General features: G+C 41.9%; 1 protein-coding gene and 1 long non-coding RNA gene across 2 annotated transcripts in view; one reads left to right on the top strand and one right to left on the bottom strand.

Annotated features, from left to right (window-relative positions):
• The first annotated feature begins 2,823 nt into the window (after positions 1–2,823).
• On the top strand, positions 2,824–11,245 carry Atp5mc2 (ATP synthase membrane subunit c locus 2). Its single transcript, XM_013159486.3, has 5 exons — positions 2,824–2,915; positions 5,469–5,538; positions 7,554–7,631; positions 8,142–8,335; positions 10,981–11,245. The coding sequence occupies exons 2-5, from the start codon at positions 5,500–5,502 to the stop codon at positions 11,093–11,095; spliced, it is 426 nt and encodes a 141-aa protein (XP_013014940.1). The 5' UTR covers positions 2,824–2,915; positions 5,469–5,499; the 3' UTR covers positions 11,096–11,245.
• A 9,621-nt stretch (positions 11,246–20,866) lies between these two features.
• Positions 20,867–25,665, bottom strand: part of LOC106028969 (uncharacterized) — a 44,386-nt gene continuing 39,587 nt past the window's right edge. Inside the window, exon 3 of the long non-coding RNA XR_001202593.3 lies at positions 20,867–23,784. This is a non-coding gene — a long non-coding RNA (uncharacterized LOC106028969). The remainder of the gene's footprint in view (positions 23,785–25,665) is intronic.

Raw genomic sequence — 25,665 nt, 5'->3', positions numbered from 1 at the left:
ATGTACAATCAAAACTCTTTCATGATGACCTTTGAGGTAAAGAACATTTGAAATTTCGATATGAGAGATGCTGACCCTCCCTCCTAATCCATCCAGTCAATTAAAATGAGTCTCTAGCCCCGCTGAGGGTTTGTTAACCAATCCAAGGAAAGAAAAGATCAATCTCATTTGTCACTACCATGCAGGAAGCTGCTAACCAGTCAGGAACTGCCACTGGCAGTCATTAGGAAAACTGGCCAATCAGGCCAACCTTGTTACATGGCCTGGTAGGAAAAGAAAGCAATTGATTGGTGAGGCTAGTTCTGACTCCACACCCTTTCCTTTCTGTTGCCCTTAGTGAAGTGCAGAAAGGACCTTTCCCCAAGCCGATAGTTTATAAGATCCCTAGACCCTCAGCTAATTTTGGATCATCTTTTTGCCTTCAAACTGTCTTCTCCCTCCAAACCTCTATCTAATTCCTGTCATATCACTGCTCTGCTACCAAAGTAATTTCTTGTTTCAAACTTAGTTACAATAGCACCCAGGGTTCTCAGCCTCAGCACAGAGCTCTACTCACCAATATGCCAAATAACTTGTTCTGCATGATTTATGTGAATGAAAAAGTTCTAAGTTATAGCTGATTCTCAGGTATTACCAATCAAGGACCTTGCAATGAACAATCTCTAGGGAGCAGTGCAGAACTGCAGAACTGCAAAGCTCCTAACTATGATAATAGTGATGATGATGATGATGATGATGATGATGCTAATAATTGGATTTTTACTGGATATAAAGTACCTTACTAAAAAAGCCTTATTATATTACCATCCCAATATTGGCTGTAAAGTAAAAACTGTTTCGTTCCCGACTTACAAAGCAGCATTTATATAGAAGAGTTAAGTAACCTGCTCAAGGTCATAGCTTTTGGAATCCAAGTTTGAATCCAGAGCCCACCATTGAATGGGGGTAGTGGAGTAATCAAACATTGCAAGCTGTAACGACTTTTGGAAGGAGCCAGCTTTAGCTTCCTTGCAGGCCTCTTCTCTGAGCCTCCTCTGGGATTGTTAGCGGAATCTGAGGTTGTCCAAATTGTGGAAACCAACAGCTGCAACAATCATTTGGCGGTGGCGGCGCCTCAGAACTCTGAGCTTTTCTGTCTCATAGGATGTGAAGCTGAGAGCGAAAAGGAATTCCGTTTTGGAGGGGGTGGGGGGGCCCGGGGCCCGCCGGGGATAAACTGGCTATCCTGTCTTCTTTCTACAGCATCCGACATTGTACCTGCCACTGCTCAGTACTTTGTAAATACCTGTTGATTGATTCCCGAAGATCCTAGTTCTGCCCCTGCCCGTCAACAGGAGGAACTAGAGAGACATTTGGGGATTTCATGGAACCTATGAGGATCCTAATCGAGCTGAATTAGTGGATTTAGGAAAAGCGAGACCCCCCCCCCTTCCTCTTCACTTCGCTTCTCCTATTTCTCCCCACTCCATCCCCTCCCTTACAGGAGCTCAGGGCCATAAAAATGCAGATGGAGGATCGGTGTGAAATAACGGGCCCATATAAATCCCTCTGCCGCCCGCCTGCAAGATGGATTGGCTGCATTGAAATTCCTCCGCGAGGATAATTAAACTCGGGGCCTCATCCGGGCAAAATTACATTCCTGTAATGGCGTCGCTCGGGGTCCCGGGAAATTGCTCCGTGGGCTTTCAGCGGCGGTTTTTATCGCCGGCCGGGGTGTGCCTGGCTGCGGCTCGCCTCTCCTTCGGGACCGTAAAGCTGCTGCCGTGATTTATCCTCCCCTTCTCCCAAATCCGATTAAATGGAGGAGCTCGGGGCCGGGGCGCCGCGGGGCCCGGGAGCCAGGAGGGGGCGGCGGGAAGGACGAGGCCAAGGAGGGGAGGACAAACGGCCCCTCCGAGGGTGGCGGATTTGGCTTTATTTACAGCCATGGCTTTCTTTTTATTTTTTATTTTTTATGGGGGTTTGGTGAGTTTTCCCATCCTCCTCATGCAGCGTTAGAGCACGATGCCCCCGACGGCTGGGGTTTGGAATCAGGTAGGACTTTTACCGCCCTCTTCCGAAGGGCTAGTCAGGCCCTGGCTGGGCTACAAAGAGGCCTTGACGGGCCGAGATCAGGAAGCGCCCACTTGGTTTGCCTGGCGCGAGGAAGAGCGCCGCTCATCCCTTCAGGCCCTGTGTGACTTGGGCAGATACTCGGGCCTGCCTGGAGTGAGCTTGCACCTTCCCTGCAGATCTCAGGTGCCTATTTTTCCCACTCAGCCCTGGAACCTAGGAAAGAAGCTTTGAATTGTATTTAGCCCTTATCTTCTGGCTCGCTGGGGTTGGTTTTCTCTTGGTTGATCAACCCCTCAAGAAAAGAAAAAGGGAAACGATAAGGGGAAAGGCAAAGCCAGCAGAAGCAGCTGTGGCATTTTGCTATTCGCCCATTGAGTCGATTTTCCAGGCAAAGATGCCAGGTGCCTAAGGCGAAAGCAGGAATCCTACGACTTCATTTTTCTCCTGCTACATTTTTAGGCACTGAAACCCGGTCCCCTATTGCAGGCTATTTAACACTCGATTTCTGAGTAGGCTTCCACCACCCCATGTGATTGCGCATGCGCGGAAAGGGGCTGCGTATACAAGATGCCCAACGCAGCGCAGCCTAAAGCAGGTCGGTTTACTGCGGAGTAGATCTTATTTCGGCTAACAGCCGGCTCCGCCTGTAGTTCCTCTTCTCAAACACCAGGTGGAGCGTCTGGCTGGGTGCCGCCACAGAACTGGCAGGCGGCGCTGTGGCGCTTGAGCCGTCCCTCAACGTTGCATTCACTCTATCCGTGGCTGCACGACTCGTTGGCTCGCGCCACGCATGCGCCGAACCTTCCTGTCGGTAATCCCGGCCCCCCCACCCCTCTCTGTCGTTTCTGCACTGGGAGCAGGTAAGGCCTTGGGGCCTCGTGCCCTGTATGCGCCGCGCAGGCGCGCGGGGCATGTTCCCTCGTGCGGCTCCAGTGAAGCCCGTTTTGCTTGCTCCCACCCCTGTCTCCTCGTCCACCCGGTTTCTTGGTGTCCCCACGTCTGAGAGCTGCCCCTTCCCGCGCTCCGGTGACCTCCAGCCGCGCGGGCCTGGCGCCATCTTGGGTGTCTGGTGTGGGGGAGGGTGCTTTGGAGCTGGCGAAAGTCAGGTCCCGAGTACTGATTTTCACCTGTCCCGACGCAGCCTATACAGACAGACTCGCTTTGCTCACCATCTTCTCCTTCCAGAGTTGTCATGACTCCCAGTCTCCCCTCCTATCTGCTTTCTCTTTGCATCCTGACTCGTGCCTGAAACCTCCAGACTTGCATCCTCAGGACCTTAGGTGCCCTGAGCATTGTTGATGGTGCATCGTCTAAAGTCACCAGTCCCCCTGGTCAACATCCTTCGATTTAAAAAGGCAACTGAATGCGGTAGACAACAGAACACTTCTTCCCATTAGGCTGTAGCTTGGGACGGCTGGCTGGTTTCTTGGAGTATTGTTTCCCAGTACCTTTCTCTAATTGCGCTGGCACTCTGGTGCAATTGGAAGGATCATAGAAGGTAATGAGGGTTTCTGTTACAGGTAGCAGGCCCAGAAGCCAGGTAGTGGGGCCAGCATGAGTCTCCATTTGCCAGCTTTCTTGTCAAGTATTAAGCTCCCCTGGATGTACTATCAAGCGGAATACAAAGTTTAAGAAAGGGAATGGTTAAGTTAGCACCCAGTAACTCTGACTCATTACACCTAAGAAGATGCCTGTGGTGATTTAGCAGCTCTAGTTTTAGATGGTGCCTCTGGCCAGGTGTAAGATGAACATTGCAAACTTGCTAGAGTTAAGTGACCAGTAGAGGCGTCTGCTGGAAGTGCAGGCTGTTTGTCACAGTCTGGCATGCTTATTGTATGCCAGCACCACATTATACTTTACATATGTTAATTTTCAAATTAAAATTCACCCAAGACTACCTTTTATAAATGATTTTAAGGCTTAATTTCGTTTAGAAAAAAAGTCTTCGCTTTATAAAAACCTTGAAGTTTTGTGTGTGTGTATTTTGGAGGGTTTTTTTTTATAAATGTACTCTTTGAGACAGGCTTCCTCTATAATCAAACCTAGTTTGGACAGCATAATTGGTTTAGACATACATACACACAGAAATGGAAGTTCCAGACATCAAGCTTTGAAGTCCTCTGTGTGTGTGTGTGTGTGTGTGTATTTTGTTTTGTTTAATTTACTTTTTGAGATAGGCTTCTTCTGTAATCCTGGCTAGTTTGGACAGCAGAGTTGGGTTACATATGCACAGAAACCAGAGTTCTAGACATCGTAAGACTTGCAGGGGATCCTTTACTCTAAAATTAAAGTTCTAGATCCAGAACTGTCCCTGAGACAGAGGAGTCCAGTTCATTTAGAGAAGTAGCATTTAACAGGCCTAAGCATTTCATTCTGTGGTATATTAGAATTCAGGAGTGAAAAAGTCTTGAGTTCAAGTCCCAGCGGTAAAACTGTCATAGTTTCAGTATTGGTATTGACTATATTCATATAGATAAGTGTACCTTGACTGTAAGGACAGTTCATTTGGAAAACTTGTTTGAAATATAGGACACTTGAATTCATCCCTAGAGATCTTAACTAGGAACATCTAAGTTGCAACCAAGAGTGTGCATTTTTTAGTATGTTGCTTCTGTTCCCAGACAATTCTGGATCAGTTGGGCTTCTCACTTGGAGAAACCCTGATTTTAGATCTTTAGCTTGTTCTCTCTTCTCAGGTAAGTTCAGTTGTACCAAATTAGGCACCTTCTAGTGTAAGAACTTCTTTGATCTTGGGCATACAAAATTTAATACTTTAGCCAGGCATGCATGTACCTGTAATCTCACCACTCAGGAAACTGAACCAGGAGGATTGCTGTCAGTTTGCTACCAAGCTGAACTACATAAATCCTCTCTCAAAATCCAAAAAGAAAGAAAATTAGTGTCATGTTAAAAATGAATGGTTTTAATAGTCATTCCTAATTAATGTTAGAATTTCTAAAAAAGTAAAAAGAATTTCTCACTGATCTGCCTCATCCGGTTAATTAGTGTAGGAAATTAAAGTGTTTTTAGGAGTCAGATGCTTCCGTGTAATTCCGTAAAGAGTTCCCTTTTGAACAAAGATTGAGAAAACCTTAGGCAGAGGACACTGGGTACATTTTTCTGACAACCCCAAATCATGTGATTATGGAAATAGATAATAGGTCTTAAAGTGGGAACCAAGTGACTTCTTGCCAGACAAGGACAATATTACTTAAATGTAAGGAAATCTTGGAAAGAATTTGGGTTTTCTGGAGGAAATCATGATAATCAGGATTCTAATTCCATCTCTGCTGATAACTTGAGGTCACTCTACTCTCTGGGCCACTTAAGCTTTATGGAGCACCTTTTCTGCTAAGAAGCATATAGTTTCATGAGCAAGGACAGTGTTTACAATGGCACTTCTGTAATTCCAGCTCTCCTGCTACAGTCCCTCACCCCCTGAAAATGTACACGTGTTCTAGATTTGTCTTCACTCCATCCTTGGTGAGTACTTGTTTTTTTCTGGGAGTTTTATAGGAGAAACACCGTGTTTATCTCTTGCCGTCAGACCTCATTTTTCACAGCTAGTCTTGGAGAAGGTGAGTGAGATTCTTGGACAGGGAAACATTTTGCTGTAGGAGCCTGACAGAATAGTAAATGCTTGCCATGCACTCCCCTGCTTCATAGCCTTTGAAGGCCAGTTAATTCTCATCCAGTCATAACAAAGATCACATTGTTCCTGAAACTGTATGTTGCTATAAACTGGAACCTAGCTAAAAGCAGGAGGCATTAGCTTGGTCTGAGTATATGCTGTATGTAAGATTTTGTCTGGAGTGAACCACAGCTAGGAGTGCATCCCAGGAATTTAAATCTAAATACATATAAATTGGAAAAGTATGGCTTAGAAGCAACAACATGAAATAAATTAAAAATTAACTATATGTATGAGCCAAAATCTTTTTTTAAAAAATTAGATGAAGGCAGTTGATCTATCCGTAGTTTGCTATTATTTGGTAGCACTTACTGAGCACTTTCCACATGGTTTGCATTGAGTTTACCAATTTGTGGTGTGGTTTTTGTGTTTTTTTTAAATCGGTACCAGAGATCGAACTCACGACTGCACTTGCAAGGGAGGCGCTTATGCCGCTGAGCTAAATCTCCAGTCCCCCCAATTTGGTTGTTTTTTTTTTTCCAGGGATTAAACTCATAACCTCATGTTTGCCAAGCTGGTGCTTATGCTGCTGAGCTAAATCCCCAGCCCTGAAATTATTAATTTGTGTACTCTTATCTCATTTACTAGATCAACCCTAAGGGCTATGGTTCCTATTTGATTGTTTGGCTTGAACTCACAACCTCGTGTTTGCCAGAAAGGCACTTATGCCACTGAGCTAAATCCCTGGCCCTTATAGTTCCTATTTGATAGATGAGAAAACATGTTTAGAAAATGTGGCATCAATCCCAGCACTCAGGAGGCTAAGGCAGGAGAGTTGTCCACAGGAGGGTTGTCCACTATAAGTTCAAGGCCAGCTTCTACTACATGGTGAGTTCAAGGCCAGACTGAACTACAAAGTGAGACCCTGTTTCAAAAAAAAAAAGAAAAGAAAAAGATATGACATCCTGAGTTTGTACCAATGATAAAAGAATTTAAGATTTGAATCTAGATCTGACTCAAAAGTCTTGGCCGTTACTATGTTTTTCTGTTTTAGAGACACTGGCTTGAAGTTAGTCAGAAAAGACTACTAGGGAGAGGTAAATTTTAAGCAAGATCCTTTCCAGAAGGATATATTTAGGGAAAGACACTCCAGTCTGTGGTTTCCTTGTGGACTGGCCATTATCAGTATCTGTCTCCCTTGTTGAGTGAAGCAGATCCTTCTAAGATTTAGGTTTCATTCTAAAGGATTATAAAAAGGCATGCATATAATCCTAGCATGTTGGGAGGTTGAGGAAGGAGGATCAATATGAGCTCAAAACTAGCCTGAGCTACATACTGAAACCTTGTCCCCCCAAAAAAAGTACAAGGATAAATAACTCCTTGTATCCCATAATGAGTTAGTTTTTCCTACCTTAAAGCCTGAGAAGCAAGATAAATGGTACAGTTTATAAATTAGAATTTGTTATAGATTGGTATACTGGCAAAATTTCCAGCAATCTGAGAGTCTGAGGAGAAAGGATTGCTTGAGCCCAGGAGTTCCTGGCCATCCTGGGCAACAGAGTATGATTCTGTCCCTTTAAAAAAAAAAATAGCCAAGTATAGTCATGTCTATATTCCCAGCACTCTGGGAGGCTGAAGCAGGAGGAATGTTGCAGCTTGAGCGCAGCCCTAGCAATTTGGCAAACCCCTGTTTCAAAATAAAAAGGGGTTGGGATGTACTTTACTGTAAGGCCCAGGTTCAATCCCTGGTACCACCAAAAAATAATAATAATAATTTTCTAAAGGAAAAAAAGATTCAGCTTGGCATGGTCTGAAAGTCCTGTCAACAGTCTTCATTCACCTTCCTGCTCTGTGTCATTCCTGCTAGGTCAGGAGCACCTCCCAGCTGCTGAGCCGACCACTATCTGCAGTAGTGCTGAACCGACCAAAGACACCAACAGATGAGGTACCTCAATAAATGCAGTTGGGACTATGATTTGGGGAGAGGGGTATGAAGGGGAACCTGCCAGAGCTAGTAGGGGTACAGTAGGAGGACAGTTACCACAGACTGAAATTCTTGAAGAATCAAGGCATAGGCGGGATAAATGGGAGGATAATTGATACTGTGTATATGCAGTACCCTAGCTTTTGCAGCTGGCAGGACTTGCCCATAATGTTCTGCTCCTAAGTGCCATTACTTAGACTAGTCTGCTACCTTTAGGTTCCAGGCCTCATAAACAGTTTGGGAGCCTTGGTCTTAACACTTGTGGACCACATCTGAATATTACAGGCATTTGAAGTCCACTTACAATAAAAGGTTCTGCTTGCCTTATAGGAAATTTTCCTGGAGGTTACTTACGTGATTTCCCATTAAGGGGATATTTAGCAGCATAGAGAATTTAATGGCATGGATATTTCCAAAGCAAAAAGCAGATTTCTGAAAACACTTTACCTTCTACCTGCCTCCTTTTCACAGAGCCTCAGCAGCTTTGCAGTCCCTCATCCCCTGACCTCACGTGTTCCTAGCCGCAGCTTCCAAACCAGCATCATTTCAAGAGATATCGACACAGCAGCCAAGTTCATTGGAGCTGGCGCTGCCACAGTTGGGGTGGCTGGGTCTGGGGCTGGGATTGGGACTGTGTTTGGAAGCCTCATCATTGGTTATGCCAGGTAAGGTGACTCAAGCCCTCCCTTGGCTCTGAAATGCTTTCTAAAAGTGTGGGCAGATAGACTAGGGGGCCTAGAGCTCCACTGTCCTGTAGCTGCTAGCCATGTGCAACTGTTTTTTATTTATGTTTTAGTTGATTAAAAACACATTAAAATTGGGCATGATGGCACATACCTGTAATCCCAGCACTTGGGAGGCTGAGGCAGAAGTTATCACTGTAAGCCTTGGCTACAAAATTAGTTCAAGCCAGCCTGAACTACATAATGAAACCATCTCAAAAAGACAAAATGCATGCATACATACACATATATACACACATTAAATATAGGTAGATATTCAAGCTAAATGTGGTGACACATACTTGTTATCCCAGCACTTGGGAAACTGAGGGAAGAAGTGGATCGTAAGTTTGAGGCCAACCTGGGCTTCAAAGACCTTGTCTCAAAAGAAAAAAAATGGAGTGGTGGTACACACCTGTAATCACAGCATTCAGGAAGCAGGAGTGTCATGGGTTCAGGTGACTGCACTACATAGACCCTGTCTTCAAAAAAATTTTTGTTAGGTGGATGTGATGGCTCACACCTCTAGCCCAGCACTCAGGAGGCTAAGGCAGGAGGATTGTTGGGAGTTCAATACTAGCCTGTGCTACGAAGTGAGCTCAAGACTAGCCTGAACTGCATAGTGAGATTCTATCTCAAAAAGACAAAAACAAATTTTTTTCTCTAGGTTTTCAGTTCCTTACACCAACATAGTTCGTGTGCTTAGGAGTTACATGTGGCTAGAGACTACCATATTGGACATTGCAAGTGTAGAACATCAGTGCAGATATAGAGCATCCTTGGAGAAGATTCTATTGAACTGCTTTGGTATAGAGTAAGATTGACAAAAAGGCCTGAGGGCTAAGTTTTCTATAGCTGAGCAAAAAAAAAAAAAAAAAAGATTCATTCATTCTTTAGAAAGTTATGAGTATTTTTAATAAAAGGGAATGATAAGTGTTCAATGTGAACACTTGATATATTGGCTTCTGTGATTTGATACCACACTGTGCTCCATAACAATGCACAATTACTATGTTTGCATTAATACCATACTTTTAAAAACATTTAAAAGGCAACAGACAATATAGGGCTTACATGTTTATTACCTGCTCCTTTTCAGAAAAAATTTGTCATCCTCAGTATAGAATTCAGTCAGCATTGTGATTTGAGTGTTTTCCTCATTTCTGGGATTTTCCCTCTGTCACTCCTGGGAAAACTGCCTCTGCAGCTAGCCCTGCCATGTGGGACTATTTGACTATTGCCAACTCTGGACAACTCACTGTTAGAACTAAATCCTCTAGAGATCAACAAGGTCTCTTAATGTCTGAAGGAAATAAGGTTATTTTTTAGGATTTGTATTAAACTAAAAGTCTGCTGCTTCTGCCCATAATTCTGTTAAAAGCTGGTGTTGTAGGGTGTGGTGGTGCACATCTGTAATCCCAACACTCAGGAGGCTGAGGCAGGAAGAACACCATAAACTAAGTTCTGAGTTCCTTAGCTAGGCGTAATAGTATACCTCAGTACTCTAGGAGTCTGAAGCAGAAGGACCACAAATTCAAGCCAGCTTGAGCAATTTAGCAAGTCAGAACTTGTCTCAAAATAAGAAGAGAAGAGAAGTTGAGATGTAGCTCAGTGAGCTGGCCGAGTTCAACCCCCAGTACGAAAAAGTAAAAAAACTCAGGAATCCTATTTTGACCCTTTATCATAACACATTACCCCTTTTTAGGTCTTGCCCTCTCCACTCCTTTTCTTTTTCATGTACATGAGGGCAGGAGAGTACTAAGGATTAAAACCTGGGGCCGAGCTGGGTATATAGCTCAGTGGCACAGCACCTGCCTGGCAAGTGCCAGGTCTTGAGTTCGATTCCCATACCAAAAAAAAAAAAAGGCTTGAGGCCTTTGTACTGAGCTGCATTTTTTATTTTGAGACAAAGTTACCAAGTCACTAAATTGCCCAACCTAGGTTTAAATTTACAATCCTTCAGCCTCAGCCTCTCAGAGTACTGGGACCATAGGAGTATGTCACCACACCTAGCAATTTTTTTGACTATTCTGAAATATGAGAAGGAAGTTAGCCCCTCAGACTTGCATGACCTCTGTAACAGTATTTCCGTTGTGTCCATAAAGCCCTGGGTTCCTGTGGCCATACCCTAGAGACTGCCTGAGAGAAAGAAGGGGTGACTAGACAAACATTTACAACTCCCCATTTATTTTGTACCACTGCAGTTTGCCATATGTGCTTCTTAGTTTGCGGTAAACTGCTCTAGAAAGACCCTGCCAAGCCACTGTGGATGCCTCTTCCATCCTGTTCAGGTCCTGGATAAGTGTCCAGGGCTAAGTTATGACAATGATAATGACAAGGATGATCCACTGAAGGTAATATTTGTACCTGGCTGTGGTGTAGGATTTTAGATTGTTTACTGCCCCCTCATTCAGGCCCTGTAGAGACCTTGGTACAGCAGGGCAGCAATTGAGGCACAGTGGTATCACCTTGAGTGGCCCTGGCTTCATATGAACTTGAAGAGAATTCTCCCTGAGCCTAACTTAGATGTTTGGCCTTTCCTTCATGTGAACTAGATACTTAAGTCTTTTCTCCTCCCTTTCTCCCAGGAACCCTTCACTGAAGCAGCAGCTCTTCTCCTACGCCATTCTGGGCTTTGCCCTCTCGGAGGCCATGGGGCTCTTCTGCCTGATGGTGGCCTTCCTCATCCTCTTCGCCATGTAAAGGAGCCGTCTCCACTTTGCATAGTTCTTTCTCCCATGTCTTATCTGCCCTATGTGTTCCTTCCCACATACTTCCCCAGGCTGCCTGGGGAAAGTGACTGGCTCAGGGTTTGACAGAGGGAAAATAAATAAACACTGTATTAATAAGGTATTTGTTGAGTCTCCTGTGTACATTTCCGTTCTACAGCTGGCTGAGGAGAGCACAAGCCCTGGAGGTGGCAGTAGTTTTAACTTCAACAGGTCCAGCTGTGCTCATTTGTTCTTAATACTATTTCAGGAAAACTGTATTCAAAATAGCACTCCTTTGTCATAATTAACATTATGCATGGTCTGCAACTTGCCATGAAGGATGGAGTCAGTAGCAACCTAGAGTACTGGTTTAAAAAGATAATTAATAGACTTTCTGTTAACTGTCACTGCCACATCTTGGCTCAAACCTTCATTGTTGCTCATTTATTGCAAGAACCTTTTAACTGGCTGGCTGCCTCCAGTTTTCTAGTGTCTACTACCCACCACTACCAGGGGAGCCCTCCTCAAGTATAGAACTGGTTTTGTCATTTACCAACTCAACAAATTAAAAACAATTTTCTCAGGTTTTGGTTTTGGTTTTTGAGATAGGATCTCACTGTGTTGCTCAGGCTGGCTTCAAAAATGGGCTCAAGAATTCTTCCTTCGCCTCCTGAGTAGCTGGGATTACAGAAACGGAACATCAGGCTTTTCTTTCATTTCTACACACTTTTTTTCTAAGTGAACTGTCATTCTTTAGTTGCTTTTCTGTCTTTACCATATTGTTCTGCCTTGCCCTTCCTCTGCTCATCTCTGCCTTTTTCTGAATCTGCTCACTTTCTTCAAATTTACAGTTTTTAAAGACTTACTCTAACAGCTACCTCTTTCTCCATGAAGATTTTTTTTCTAATTTTCATCACCCTGTCAAGTAAGCATTAATCCTTATAAGGGACTATAGAACATATTGTTTCCTTTATAATACTGATAGTTTATGATAAATTATGGATTTGTGTACATATGGGCACTTCTAAATTAATCTGTTTCTTCAGGCAAGAACTATCATCTTTCTATCCCTAAACATGTCCAATGTAATATGTCTCACCAAGTGCCTAGTTTAATTTCTTATTTAGCCACCTAATCCATGCTCTCTTCACAAGTGAGAAAACATTTGGAGAAATTTATTTTTTCTCAGAAGCATTCACCGGCAGAGAAGGAACTAGAGCTGGGGTCATCTGGAATACAGGGTGTAAGATTGACGCCACATTTTGATTTTGTGGGACTCTTCCCCAAGCTTGGTATTGCTGCTGGCTGTTGAAACAGTAAGAAGCAAAGGGCAGAGTAAACAAAAGTAAAACCTTTTCCTTAAAAATACCTCAAGAGGGCCAGGGTTTTAGCTCGTCGGTATAAGTGCCTGCTTTGCAAGCGCAAGGTGATGAGTTCGATTCCCAGTACCAAACAAAAAATCTCAAGAGCCAGGAATATAGCTTACCACCATAAGTGCCTGCCTGGCAAGCACAAGGTCAAGAGTTTGATCCTCAGTACCAAAAAAAAAAAGCCTCAAGGACTTTATGCCATGGAGTAGATATAAAGGTGAGAAAATGTCATGCATTTTCTAAAGGCCAAATAAGCTTTGACTAAGCTTTGTCTTACATAGCTTGAAATAATGGTATTAACATCCTTTCAGAAATGATAATGTAACTAACCTTAATGGTTTAACTTTCGGCCTAATCAGTGACTAAAAATCTACAAGCAAGTCATTTTAGTCATTAATCCTAGCCCTTTTGATAGTGTGATGAAGTGTTGAAAGGGAGATACATCCACAGTTTGCTTCTAGATTGCTATACTCTTCTTAAATAACTTCTGGCGTATGGACTTCACAGAACAGGTCCTGATTTCTCTTTTCTTCAGCCAAGAGTTAGTAGGAGGTATCAACATTATTTGGAAATAAGCAAATCCCTCTGTTATGATCACATGAATCTGAACTCCTGGTATGAGGTTCTGCTGTCCTGTTCCCCTGTTGAGTCATCAGGTAACCATATTCTGTCCCTCATTAAAAATGAGCCAATGCCTTAATATTTTAATTGTTTGGAGAGAGCAATGTTGAGTAGCTCCATTTTTAAATTCTGTCTGAGGCAAGTGATGAGATAGTTCTGCAAGAAGCTTAGAAACAAATTTATTCAAGAAGAGTCAAGCCAACTTGGATCCTCTGAACTTCAGGCCCCAAGAGACATTAATTAGCAGCACACGTTGCCAACAACTTGGGATAAAGAAGTGCTCTGATTTGGAGAAATGGTTCAAGAGCAAATTTCCTGATCATCTCCAACTTTTGTTATGAAAGCTTCCTGCTTAATTGTTGCTTAAACTAACCAGTAACTTTCTAGGACCAATTCTTCATCTACTAAATAATGGTAATAATACTCAGCCTAGGAGTTTTGGGAGTGTACACAGCACTGTCAGAATTAAATGTATGTATATTATAATTTTTCTTTTAATGGAACTCAGAGCCATTTTATAGGTAACTTCTTTTTGTGGTTGGCATAGAGAACTAATCATTTAAAATAGTTTTAACCATTCAAAAATTTTAATCTTGCTAGAAAGCATCTGACAAGAGAACCTAGGAATGTTGAAGTCATCAAGACCTGCTTCCCTCGTACTCCTTAGTTGTTTCAAGAGTCAGCTGTTTCCTCAGCACAAGTGGTAGTGTTAACAGGTTTAAGCCAGCCTAATTGGAAATAAACAATGTCCTTTGTAAATCATCTAAACATTAAACACCAGTAATGAGGAACCCTGCCCTAGTCTCCCTTTTAGGAAGGTTTTATAACTGTTAAGGGTTTAGCTGGAGTTTATAGCCAGGAAACTAGGGAGCTCTGTCTTCACTTAAGAGAAATGAGATGAAGGATTATAAAAAGAAAAAGAGTAACATCATAACTGGTAAATAAAAGAATTGTCCTAGTCTTCCAAGTATTAAGCAATGAGAGTACTTTACTGAACCATATCTCAAAATACATTGCCTTATCTAACACATGTTCTTTGCACATACTCCTGGACAGCTTGGTGTTCTCACAGTCTAATGAGGGAAAACTAAAATATGGAATGATCCTTCAGTTCTCAGGCATTCCTTAAAATTATTTTTGAGCATTTACCTCAAGACACTGTAAATATCATATTTTTATATATATATATATATATATATATATATATATATATGAGTTAAGATAGTTATACTATTGCTATTTGTGAGTTCATTAAACAAAGGTTTGTGTAAGTATTGTTCAGATAATTAAATGCAGGTATCTTGTAAAAATATCCATGCATTGTGAATCAAAGTTGTCACTTTAGAAAAGGCAGAAGGCACTGATGTAACATATTGGGCATAATGACAGGTCATTCGTGTGAAAGGCTTCACTTCTCTTAGTGTAAAATGATCAGAGGTAATCTATTCTCATTTCCTCTCCTTCCCCCAAAGAGATCATTCCCATTCATCTTGTAAGTAAATGCTATGGTAGACAGAATTTCTTAAATGATCTTTTAAAGAAGCTAGGCTAGGGGGTGGTTTAGTAGACTGTTTGCCTAGCATACACAAGGCCCTAAATTTGACCTTCAGCACTATAAAGTGAAAAACAACCCCCTAAATATGCCTTGCTTAATCCTCATAACATGTGAATTTGTTACCACTCCCCTGGTTGTAGGGCTCTGGTGACTTAGAGGAATTATCTAGATGGACTGATTCACATGAGTGAGCCTTTAAAAGCAGTGAGATTTCTCAAACTGGTGGCATTAGAATTCAGAGATTTTTTTAAGACAGCATGTAGAGGGTCTTGAGTTTTTAGCTCAGGGCATAAGTGCCTGCCTGGCAAGTGCCAGGTCATAAATTCAATCCCCGGTACCAAAAAAAAAAAAGCATTTAGAGTCAGGAGCACACCTATAATCCCATAGGTTGAGTCAGGAGGATTACTACAAATTTGAGGCCAGCCTGAGTTCAAGTGAGTTCGAGACCAGTATGAACTACATAATAATGCATTACTGCTGGCCTTGAAGATGGAGAGGACCATAAGTGAGTACCAAAAAAGTGGCCCCAGAGCTAAGAATGAGCCCCTAACCTACAGCCACAAAGGAAATGGGGACCTCACCTTACAGCCACAAGGAACAGAGTTCTGTCAGCAAACTGAAAGTGAGTCTTCCTCATAACCTCCAGTGAAAAGCCCAGTCCAGATCACACCTTAACTTAGAGTTTGTGAATAAGACAAGTAAATGAATGTTGATTTCTTTTTCTTTTTCTTTTTTTTTGCTGGGAATTAAACTCAGGGCCTTCTGGGACTGGGGATTTAGCTCAGCAGGCATAAGCACCTGCCTGGCAAGTGCGAGGTTGTGAGTTTGATCCCTGGCACCACAAAAAAAAAAAAAAAAAAAGCATCTAAACTCAGGGCCCTGCACTTGCCAAATAGGTACTGTGCCACTAAGCTACTGTGCCCAGGCCTGGAAGTTGATTTAAACTGCTAAGTTTGTGGTAATTTATTATGTAGCAATAGGAAAATAATAGAAGTACAGTATTCTAATTTGCAGGAGTGTTGCTTCATCTAGATCTTAACTCCAAAGATTGATTTACCTACCTGCCTCCTGATTTCATTTAGTCTAATCTGCCTCAGAAAGTCTAAATAGGAAAGACATTTAAACCAAAATTCTGTGCCACTTTTTTTACTATAGCTATTCCACTTATGTGAAGTAGGTACTTTTTTCTTTTTACTGGGGCTGGGTGTGGTGATACACTCTTTTTTTTTTTTTTTTTAATCTTTTTTCATTTTTATTGGTACCGGGGATCTAACTCATGACCGCCTGCTTGCAAGGCAGGTGCTTATGCCGCTGAGCTAAACCCCCAGCTCCGCTGATACACTCTTGTAATCTCAAAACCCTGGAAGATTGAGGCAAGAGAGTCACAAATTTGACCTCAGCCTGGCAATTTAGCTACTTGGTGAACCCTGTCTCAAAATAAAAATTTAGGGGGCTGGGGATTTAGCTCAGCGGCATAAGCACCTGCCTTGCAAGCAGGTGGTCGTGAGTTTGATCCTCGGAACCATAAAAAGTTAAAAAAATAATAAAAAATAAATAAAAATTTAAAAAGGGCTGGTGATATAGATCAATGGAAAGGCCCTACATTCAATCCCCAGTATTAAAAACAACACACACACACACAAACTTGACAGCTTTCCATATTATCTAGATAGGAAATAATAGGATAGAATAGAAACCCTTGGCCAAAGCTCCCTGATTATGCCACCCTACCTCCTGGGGGCCAGGATGTCACTGGAGGAAAGGGAAAGAAATCTGGACACTTTCTAAGGTATCTCAGTGAAAGTGACTGGTCTGTTTTTCTTCTGTTTACTGCCCCTACTATTATCTTGCAAGCAGGCAACATTTTGCCTGCTCCTGGTTTCATTTTACCCCACTGCTCATTTTCTGGGTTTCTGGGCAGACTGTAGTTAGTTGGCTCAGCTCTGCCCCCGAGCTGGATATTTTTAACCATTGTGGATTACAGCCTTCCAGGAACCATGTAGCTAGCTGCCTTTAGAGAAAGGAAGTCTGCATATCTTGCTGAGCAGATGATTGGGGTGGGGGAGTCTGTGTCGGAATGATTTCTGAGCCTAAACAGACATGAGCCCCTGTCTACTCCTGTAGCTTCTGCCTCTGTATCTTCAATAGCTGGAGCAGAGACTTCAGGTTTCCAAAACAGAGCTTCAGAGGGTAACAAATAGCTAGCCTACAGCTTCCTTAACAGAACAGTCAATAGGCATTTAAGGTAGGGAAAAAGTTGAGCCCCGAAAAAGTCTCTGTAGTACAAAGGACTCAAGATTTTCTGAAAGTAAATTGGTTCTATAGAATTAACCAGATTTAAAACCCCAGAATTCTGGGTTCAAGTTACTTACTTTTGATTAACTTCCTGTGCACAAAATTCCTTTGCTGTGATAAAGGACTATCTGCCTTCCTCTAGTCATAGAAATAAGTGGAATTAGATGTATGTGTGTGTGCACACGTGCACCCATGCATGCATGTGTGCATGTGTTGGGGATTAAGCCCAGAACCTTGCCCATGCTATGCATATGCTCTAGCAATACACTACAACCCCAGCCCAAATTTAGGTTTTAAAATTACTTGTTGGAGAGCTAGATTGTGTAAATTATCTCTGCTGTTTCTTAGTTACCAATTTACCAGGAGTAACTTAACACTATGATTCTCTGCCAGTATTAAAATTAGACTACCACTCTTCGTTTTCTCCCTCTTACTTTTGTTTTTGGTGTGTGGGGAGACAGCTGCACAGCTGCAGTAAAAATCTAAAGAAAATCTTTTCCCACTAGAAAACACTATTTTCATCCTACATTTCAAAGAATTCAAATCTGTCCTGGATTTAATGGTTTGATTCTCTTGTGGAAATGGATTTGAGATAGCCTGAGAAACGGGAGAGGATGGGATAAACAGAACTGGAACAGTGGGAAGCTAGACTTCTGGTCTCTCTACCTCCCTCCCTTTTCCAGCCAGACAGGCTTTCTGCCACTAAAACTGAGGTTCCATGTCACATCTCAGAAGGGTGTTACTCCCTGGAGTTACTCCTAAGTGTGCTGACATCTTTAAAGGTAGGAATATCTGGTACTGGCCCCTTTCCCTGACATGGACATGGGAAAGAGGAATAGGCAAGGAGAGACCCAGTCTTTCCCAGCTGTAACATAGAAAGGGAACAAATTCTTCATTAGGAAGATTGTGTAAACAGCACCTTTGGCTGGAGCCATAGAGTTGGGGAGGCAAAGAAAGGGATCTTTGTTCTCCCGTACTCCAGCCAGAGCACAATCGTAGAGCAGGGATTGTTTGCTTTGGCAAGAGACTCCATGCCTGAAAGGACTAAGCATTCCAGAGACTGGTGAGGCCTCTCTTGGGTTTCCCTATGGAACAGGGAAGAGGACAACCCCCAGCTTCAATTCTTTACCTAAGGAAGTGAGCTGGGAGCCGCAGTCCTAAGGTGTCTGGCTCATTAGTTTTCTAGCTTTGTTTGCCTCCTTCCCTTCCTATCTTTCCTTCACTAGTTTTAGTTTACTTGGCTTCAATCTTCCTGCCTTCAAGGGCAATTTTAGTTCTTATGCTAGTGCAGTATCCCAAAAGAAGCTACATTTTCAAACAGCCACACAATACCAGGGCACCCCTCTACTAATTAAAGGGATTCCAAGGTCCTTTTATCCATCCTTTGACTTAAGGCTGTATTACACATGACCCTGATAGTTGCAGTCTCTCCAGAACTCTCTAGAGGTGCTTTACTTTTCTTGGTTAACATTGGCTGTCTCAAGCTGGTTGCAGTGGTACACACCTGTAATGTCAGCACTCTTGGAGACCAAGGCAGGAGGACTTCAATTTCAAGCCTGGCCTGGGCACCTTAGCAACTAGGCAAAACCCTGTCTCAAAATAAGAAAGAGTCAGGCATGTTGTACAGTGTAAAGTCCCTGGATTAAATCCCAAGTACCAAACAAGCAAAAACAAAACACATTGGTATCTAACAGATGTATTTTTGTGGTGCTTGCTTATGGCAGGTGCTCTGTGAATTCTCATTTCCATTAATGCAATGAGCACTCCTGTTTTACAGATTAGGACACCACAAATTAGCAATATTGAGTCATCTGTCTGAGGTCCACAAAAGATACTTAGTTTGCCAGGACTGCCATAACAAAGTACCATAAACTGAGTTGCCTTAACAACAGAAAGGTATTGTCTTGATTCTGGAAGTCATCAGTCAGAGATCAAACTGTGAGCAGGGTTGGTTCCTTCTAAGCATTGTGAGGAATAATGTATTCCATACCTGTCCCCTAGCTTCTAGTGTTTTGCTGGCAATCTTTGGTATTCCTTGGCTTATAGATCTATTCCTTCATCTTCATATGGCATTGTCTCTGTACGTGTTTGCATCCAAATTTCCCCTTTTTATAAGGACACTAGTCATGAATTAGGGGTCCACCCTACTTAAGTATGACATCTTAACTAATTACATCGGCAATGATTCCATTTCCAAACAAGGTCACATCCTGAGGTTAAAGGGATTAGCACTTCAACTCAGGAATTTGGATGGAACACAATTCAATTGAGAACTTGCTGTTCCAAAATTTGAACTTGGTTTCTTTCTTCTCTAAAACCATTTTATGCTCTTTTCTACTGTACTGTGCTCCCTGCTAAAAACCAAATTACTCAAAAATGTCTTTGGGGGCTGGGGATTTAGCTCAGCGGCATAAGCGCCTGCCTTGCAAGCAGGCAGTCATGGGTTCAATCCCTGGTACCGATAAAAAGGAAAACTACCAAAAAAAAAAAAATGTCTTTAGCTTCCAATATCTCTCTTCTTTAATCCAAACTCTATTATTACTACTACTAGTTATTTTTCTAAAATGTGCATTATCTACCTACTTAAAAGCTCTTAATTACTTCTAGGGGCTAAATGGACCCCAAAGTTCAGGCACCTTTTGGTGAGAAACAAGAGCTTTCTTTTTAAAGAGAAACCAGAGTATCACAAGATCTTTCTTTCATGCTTCTCTTTTCAGCCTGCTTTCTCTTCTGTCCAGCCACCATAAAATCTAACTCTACTGGCCTGTTTGCAGTTTCCTCAAACACATTACACTTATTTTAGGTCTTGCTTTCCTCCATCAGGTCTCCCAGTCTGTTCTTTTTACAGCTATCCTCACTTCAGCTATTCAAACAAAACCCAGAGTTCATCCTTGATCTTTCTACTTCCTTCACTCATCTATCTTCACTGTCGCCACCCTACTCCAAGTTACCATAATCTCTCTTACTGGAACTACTACAACAGGCTCCTAACTGATCTGCCTCCTTCCATTCATGCCTACTCCTTAGTGTAATTACTGAAGGCAAAATTGTGGTCCTGGTAGTCTTCTGATTAAAACCATAGGGCTGGGAATGTAGCTCAGCAGCACAGCACCTGCCTGGCAAGTACAAGGCCCTGAGTTTGATTCCTGGCACCAAAAAAAAGTCTCCCACTGCATTTAGATTCAAAGCAGAAGATGGGCATGGTAGCATACTCCTGTGATCCCAGCATTTAGGAGGCCAAGGCAGGGAGGAGGGTGCTGCAAGTTTAAGACCAGCCTGAAAGTGAGCCCAAAGCCAGCCTGAACTGCATAGAGAGATCCTGTCTCAAAAAGACAAAAAATAAAATAAAATCAGAATTCTTCACCATGTCTACACGTGATGCTATAGATTATCTCTAATTATGTAACCCACTACCACATACGTAGAGATAGAAATAAATATTTATGTGAGGAAGGAATTTGAGAGTGGCTTAACTAGTTGGTTTTGGCTTATGACTCCTCATGAAGTTGCAAACAAGATGTTGGTCAGAGTTACAGCTCAACTCACTGATGAATTGGGGTTCAAGAATTGAATTCTAAGATGTCTCATTCACATGGTTTTTGGCAGGAAGCCTCAGTTCCTTATCACATGGGCCTCCCCATAAGGCATTAGATGTAGGCATTGTGAGGAATTCTGATTTGATTCTAAATCCAGAGGGAATTTTGCTTTCAATTTTGCTTTCAGTATCCTCACTATATGGTATCTAGCCTCTTCTAGAGTGAAAGATTCAAAAAAGTAAAGAGAAAGCTCCAGTATTTTTTATGGCCATTTGGTTCAGAATGGATACACACGGGGTTCAGAGGTGTCACTTAGTGGTAAGCCACTTGGATAGCAGGCAAGAGACCTTGGGTTCAGTCCTCAGAACCAAAAAAAAGAACAGATACAAACTCAGAACACTTTATTGCATTCTTCTACTTAGTGCTCCCACTTGTGATAGCCCAACCATTAGCCAGGCTGATAGTATGCACTTTTAATGTTAGCACTTGGGAGATTAAGGCAGGAGAATTATAAATTCAAGACTACCATGGATTATATAGTAAAGCTCTTGACTCACCAAAAAAAAAAAAAAAAGTAGGGGGAAGCTCATACCTTCCTAGCATACAGCATAGTATCTGGCATAATATAGATTCTTAGTAAATATTTAGCAAAGGGATTAAGGATATTAAATGTTTTTTCATCGGGGCTGGAGATTTAGCTCAGCGGCATAAGCGCCTGCCTTGCAAGCAGGCAGTCGTGAGTTTGATCCCTGGTACCGATAAAAAGGAAAAAGACCAAAAAAAAAAAGTTTTTTCATCAAAATGCATAATGCTGGGTTTGGGAGTATAGCTCAATGGTAGAATACCTGCTTAGCATGTGCAAGGTCCTGAATTTGATCCACAGTAATAAAAAAAAAAAAAGGTGGGCTGGGAGGTAGCTCAGTGGTACAGCATCTGCCTAGCAAGCATGAGACCATGAATTTGAGTCCGGAGACCAAAAGAGAAAAGGAAAAAAAATAAAAGAATCTTAATCTTTTCCACTCCAAATCTCATATTTACTCATTAAAACAGTTCAATCAGACTTTATTAGGCTAAGGCAAGAAGATGAGAAGTTCAAAGTCAGCCTGAATTACATATTGAAACCCTATCTCAAAAAAACAAACAAAAAGCCTAATTTTAGCCAGGTATGATGGAACATGCTTATAATCGCAGCTATTCAAGAGGCTGAGTCAAAATTGCAAATTCTAGACCAGTCTGGGTAACTTATCAAGACTTTATCTCCACATTAAAAAAATAAAATAAAAAGGACTGAGAGTGTAGCTCAGTGATAGAACACTTGCCTGGAAAGTATGAGGCCCTTGGTTTAATATTCCATGTTGCCAAAAATAAAAAAGTCTGTCAATCCCTCTAAAGTTTGTTTGTACCTTCTGTGTGGTTGTACATATGTTCATTATATCACTTCCTCTATCATAAGTATAGGTTGAGCTCCCCTAATCTGAAATACCCAAAAATCCAAAATTTGTTGAGCACCAGCATGATGCCACAGTGGAAAATACACACCTGACCTCATGTGATGAATCTCATTCAAAGAGGTGGCCTAAAAAATTTTGTATGAGTCAGATGTGGTAGTGCAGGCCTGTAATCCCAGCACTCTGAGAAGCTGAGTCAAGATTGTAAATTCAAACCCAGTCAGGGCAATTTAGCAAGACTTTGCAACAAAACTTAAAAAATATGAAAGAATTAAGACTGTAGCTCATGCAGGCAGCTGAAGCAGGAGGATCACAAGTCAAGACCAGGTTGGGGAACTGAACAAGACCTGTCTTGAAATTTTAAAAACTTAAAAGTGGGCAGGCATGATGGCACATGTCTATAATCCTAGCAAGACAGAGGCAGGAGAACTTCTGTAAGTGTAAAGCCAGCCTGGGCTACATAAGCAATTTCAAGGATAGCCTGCACTACATAGACCCTGTCTTTAAATAAATAAATAAAATATAAAGGGCTTGAGGTAGCCTGCTGGTAGAACACTTGTCTAGCATACAAGAGGCCCTGGGTTCAATCCTCAGTACTGCAAAAAAATAAATATTTTTTAAAAATCCTGACTTCTTGTTGTTATTGAGGGGTTTTTGTTTTGTTGGCTGGTTTTTGTTTTGGTTTTGTGGGTTTTTTGTTTTTGTTTTGGTGACTTTTTGTTTTTGGCTTTTTGGACTGTAGGCTCCCTATGTATTTCAGGCTGACCTTAATTTCACAGCAATACTCTTGTGATCCTCTTGTCTCAGCCTTCCGAGTGCTGAAAATACAGGAGTGTGCCATCACACCCAACATTCCTGTTTTGTTGTTTGGAGACAACTACTTTGTAGTTCCCTAATCCTTCCCTTTTTCTCTCCTTTCCTCCCTTTCTCCTTTTCTTCATTCTTTCCTAAATAAGTCACTTAAAAACTATCCAAGCTGGTCATAGTAGCACACATTTGCAATTCCAGCACTTGAAAGGTTAAGCAAAGAGAACTGCTATGAGCTTGAGGCCAGTCTGGGCTATACAGCGAAACCCTGTCTCAAAAGTGAAAAGAGGGGCTGGGGATTTAGCTCAGCAGCATAAGCGCCTGCCTTGCAAGCAGGCAGTCGTGAGTTCGACCCCTGGTACCGGTAAAAACAAAAAAGACAAAAAAAAAAAAGTGAAAAGAGTAAACCAGGCTTGATGGCTCACACCTGTAATCCCAGCACTCAGGAGGCCGAGGCAGGAGGATCATTTCCAGCCTGGGCTACAAAGTAAGCTCAAAGTCAGCCTGAACTGCATAGAGAGACCCTGTCTCAAAAAGACAAAAAAAAAAAAAAAAAAAAGTGAAAAGAATTTATTTTAAGGAAGCAAGCTATCAGGAGCTAGCTTGGTGGCACATACCTGTAAACCAGCTCTCTTGAGGCTGAGGCAGGATCCTAAGTCTGAGTTCTATTTGAGCAACTTAGCAAGACCCTGTCTCAAAAAAAATTTTTAAAAGGACTGGGGTTATAGCTCAGTGTGAAGGTCTGGGTTCAGTCCCCAGGACTCAAACTAACAAACCTCTTCCTAGAAATCTACTAACATAAGAAGCAAAAGGGGTCCAGTGTGAGGGTTTGGAGGTTGAGGAAGACAAAGATGGTTCTCAGTGCAGTGCAGCCAGGCTCAGTGGGAGAAGCTGCATGGGCAGAGATCACGCAGGTTCAGGAAGGGCATTTGCAGCTGATTGAGAGGTGGCAGTAGTAGCAATAGGAGATTCTTTACTTGGAGGAATGATCAAAAAATATATTGAAGATAAAGCAGCCCAAATTTCTCCTTGCCAGATGAAGGTCTCAACTGTGGAGAAAAAAAAAAAATTACAATGAACCTGATAACTTTGGGTAAAAGAATTGAGAGGGGCCAATGTAATAATGACATATATATGATATGGAATTATGTAGTGTATAAAAATGTGTATAAATGCATATTATCTGTCTTGAATTCTGTTCAGTTAGGGGACTTGGAATTGTGATTTTTTGTTAGTATTACTCATACTTGGTGTGGGTTCCAAATACCATGCTCTGTTAAAAAGAGCCACTGCTTCTTAGAGAAGGCCAATTCCAGCTGGGGAGGGAAATACAGTATGTACTGAAAGAGTTTTTCCCTAGAATAAATTACTGTACGATTATGGTAGTGGTCTAACATGGCAGAAGGCCAAAACAAAGCAGGAATGCTTACCACTTCCTGCTTCTTCCTCAGCCTTAATTGCAACTCCCCTTCTTGTTTGTGCAGGAAGAAAATCCCAATCAGCTCCTAGCGCATCAGCAGTGCCCTGCCCTAAGCACATCCCCCCCACTCAAAGGTTACATATGTCCCACCCCACCCCATATTCCCGTGGAAGGAGACAGCGCAGCTGCCATGGGTTGTGTGCTCCTTCCCATGTCCTCATTTCAATAAACCTGTTCTTTTTGTACTTTTGCTTGTTCATTGCGCCAGAAAACTCATATACCTATAACCAGGCATGGTGTTGCATGCCTATAATCCAAGCAGCATTCAAGAGGCAAAGGCAGGAGGATCACCTTAAGTTTGAGGCCAACCTGGGCTATCCACTGAGGTCTAGGCCAGCCTGAATTACACAGTGAGACCCTATCTCAAAAAACCAGTATGTACCTGTAATGTCTACTTGTGCCAGGAAGTATGCAAGTGCTCAAAAAATTATAGGGACAAGTGAAAGGATGTTGGAGTCAACTTGAAGGGGATCTCACTGGCCAAATTTGGGACAATTTTAATACCCAATGAAATAATGAAAATAAGTGTTTTTAATTCACTCCATATAACAGGAATGCATGAGTCTTTCTGGATGTAATAAATAACTGGAAGAAGATAAGGTTTTTCTCTCTAAAATGACAATTGTAGAAGGAAAGATAGAATTAGAATATATCACTTTATTCATCATAGTAGTACATAGTAATACACCACAAAATATCAACAAATTCTAAACCTAGTAGGCAGAAATATGATACAGAACAGGACCTATCCATAGTCTCAAAGTACTTTCCCATAAAATACTTATTAGTTACAAAGGAAAAAAATAATTTTAGAGGCTAGGGATATAGCTCAGCAGTAGAACATTTGACTAGCATGTGCAAGGCTCTGGCTTTAATCCCTAACACCACAAAATAGCCAAATAATTTTACTGTAGAAAAAGCTGTCAGACATTGCTATAATTGATAGATCAAAGTTAACATTACCAGTAGTGGGACAATCAAAATAATATGTAGCTTTGCAGAATGCAATTAGAATCTATGGCTAGGAATGCAGTCATAGAGCACATGCCTAGCATATACAAGGTCCTGAATTTAATCCAATACCACAAAAATAATGAATAAAAAGGACAGGGCTATAACTCAATAATGGAGCACTTGGAATTCAACCCCCAGTGCTACAGAAAAAAATAAATAAATGAAAGGTGAACAAATAAAGTAGCACATGTCTATAATCCCAGATACTTGGCAGGCTGAGAAAGGTGGACTGCAAGTTCAAGGTCAGGCTGGACAATTTAACAAGACCCTGTCTTAAAAAAAAAAAAAATGGGGGCTGGGGATTTAGCTCAGCAGCATAAATGCCTGCCTTGTAAGCAGGCGGTCATGAGTTCTATCCCTGGTACTGATAAAAAACGAGAAAGAACAAAAAAAAAAAGAAGTAGAATGTTAAACAGATATCTGCTCTCAACAAATA

Source organism: Cavia porcellus, unplaced genomic scaffold (assembly GCF_034190915.1).
Source record: "Cavia porcellus strain 051 isolate PalLab524CR breed Dunkin Hartley unplaced genomic scaffold, mCavPor4.1 scaffold_8, whole genome shotgun sequence".
Classification (NCBI taxonomy): Eukaryota; Metazoa; Chordata; class Mammalia; order Rodentia; family Caviidae; genus Cavia; species Cavia porcellus.
The sequence above is the reverse complement of the archived record's forward strand: the minus strand, read 5'-3'. Positions and strand labels throughout refer to the sequence as shown.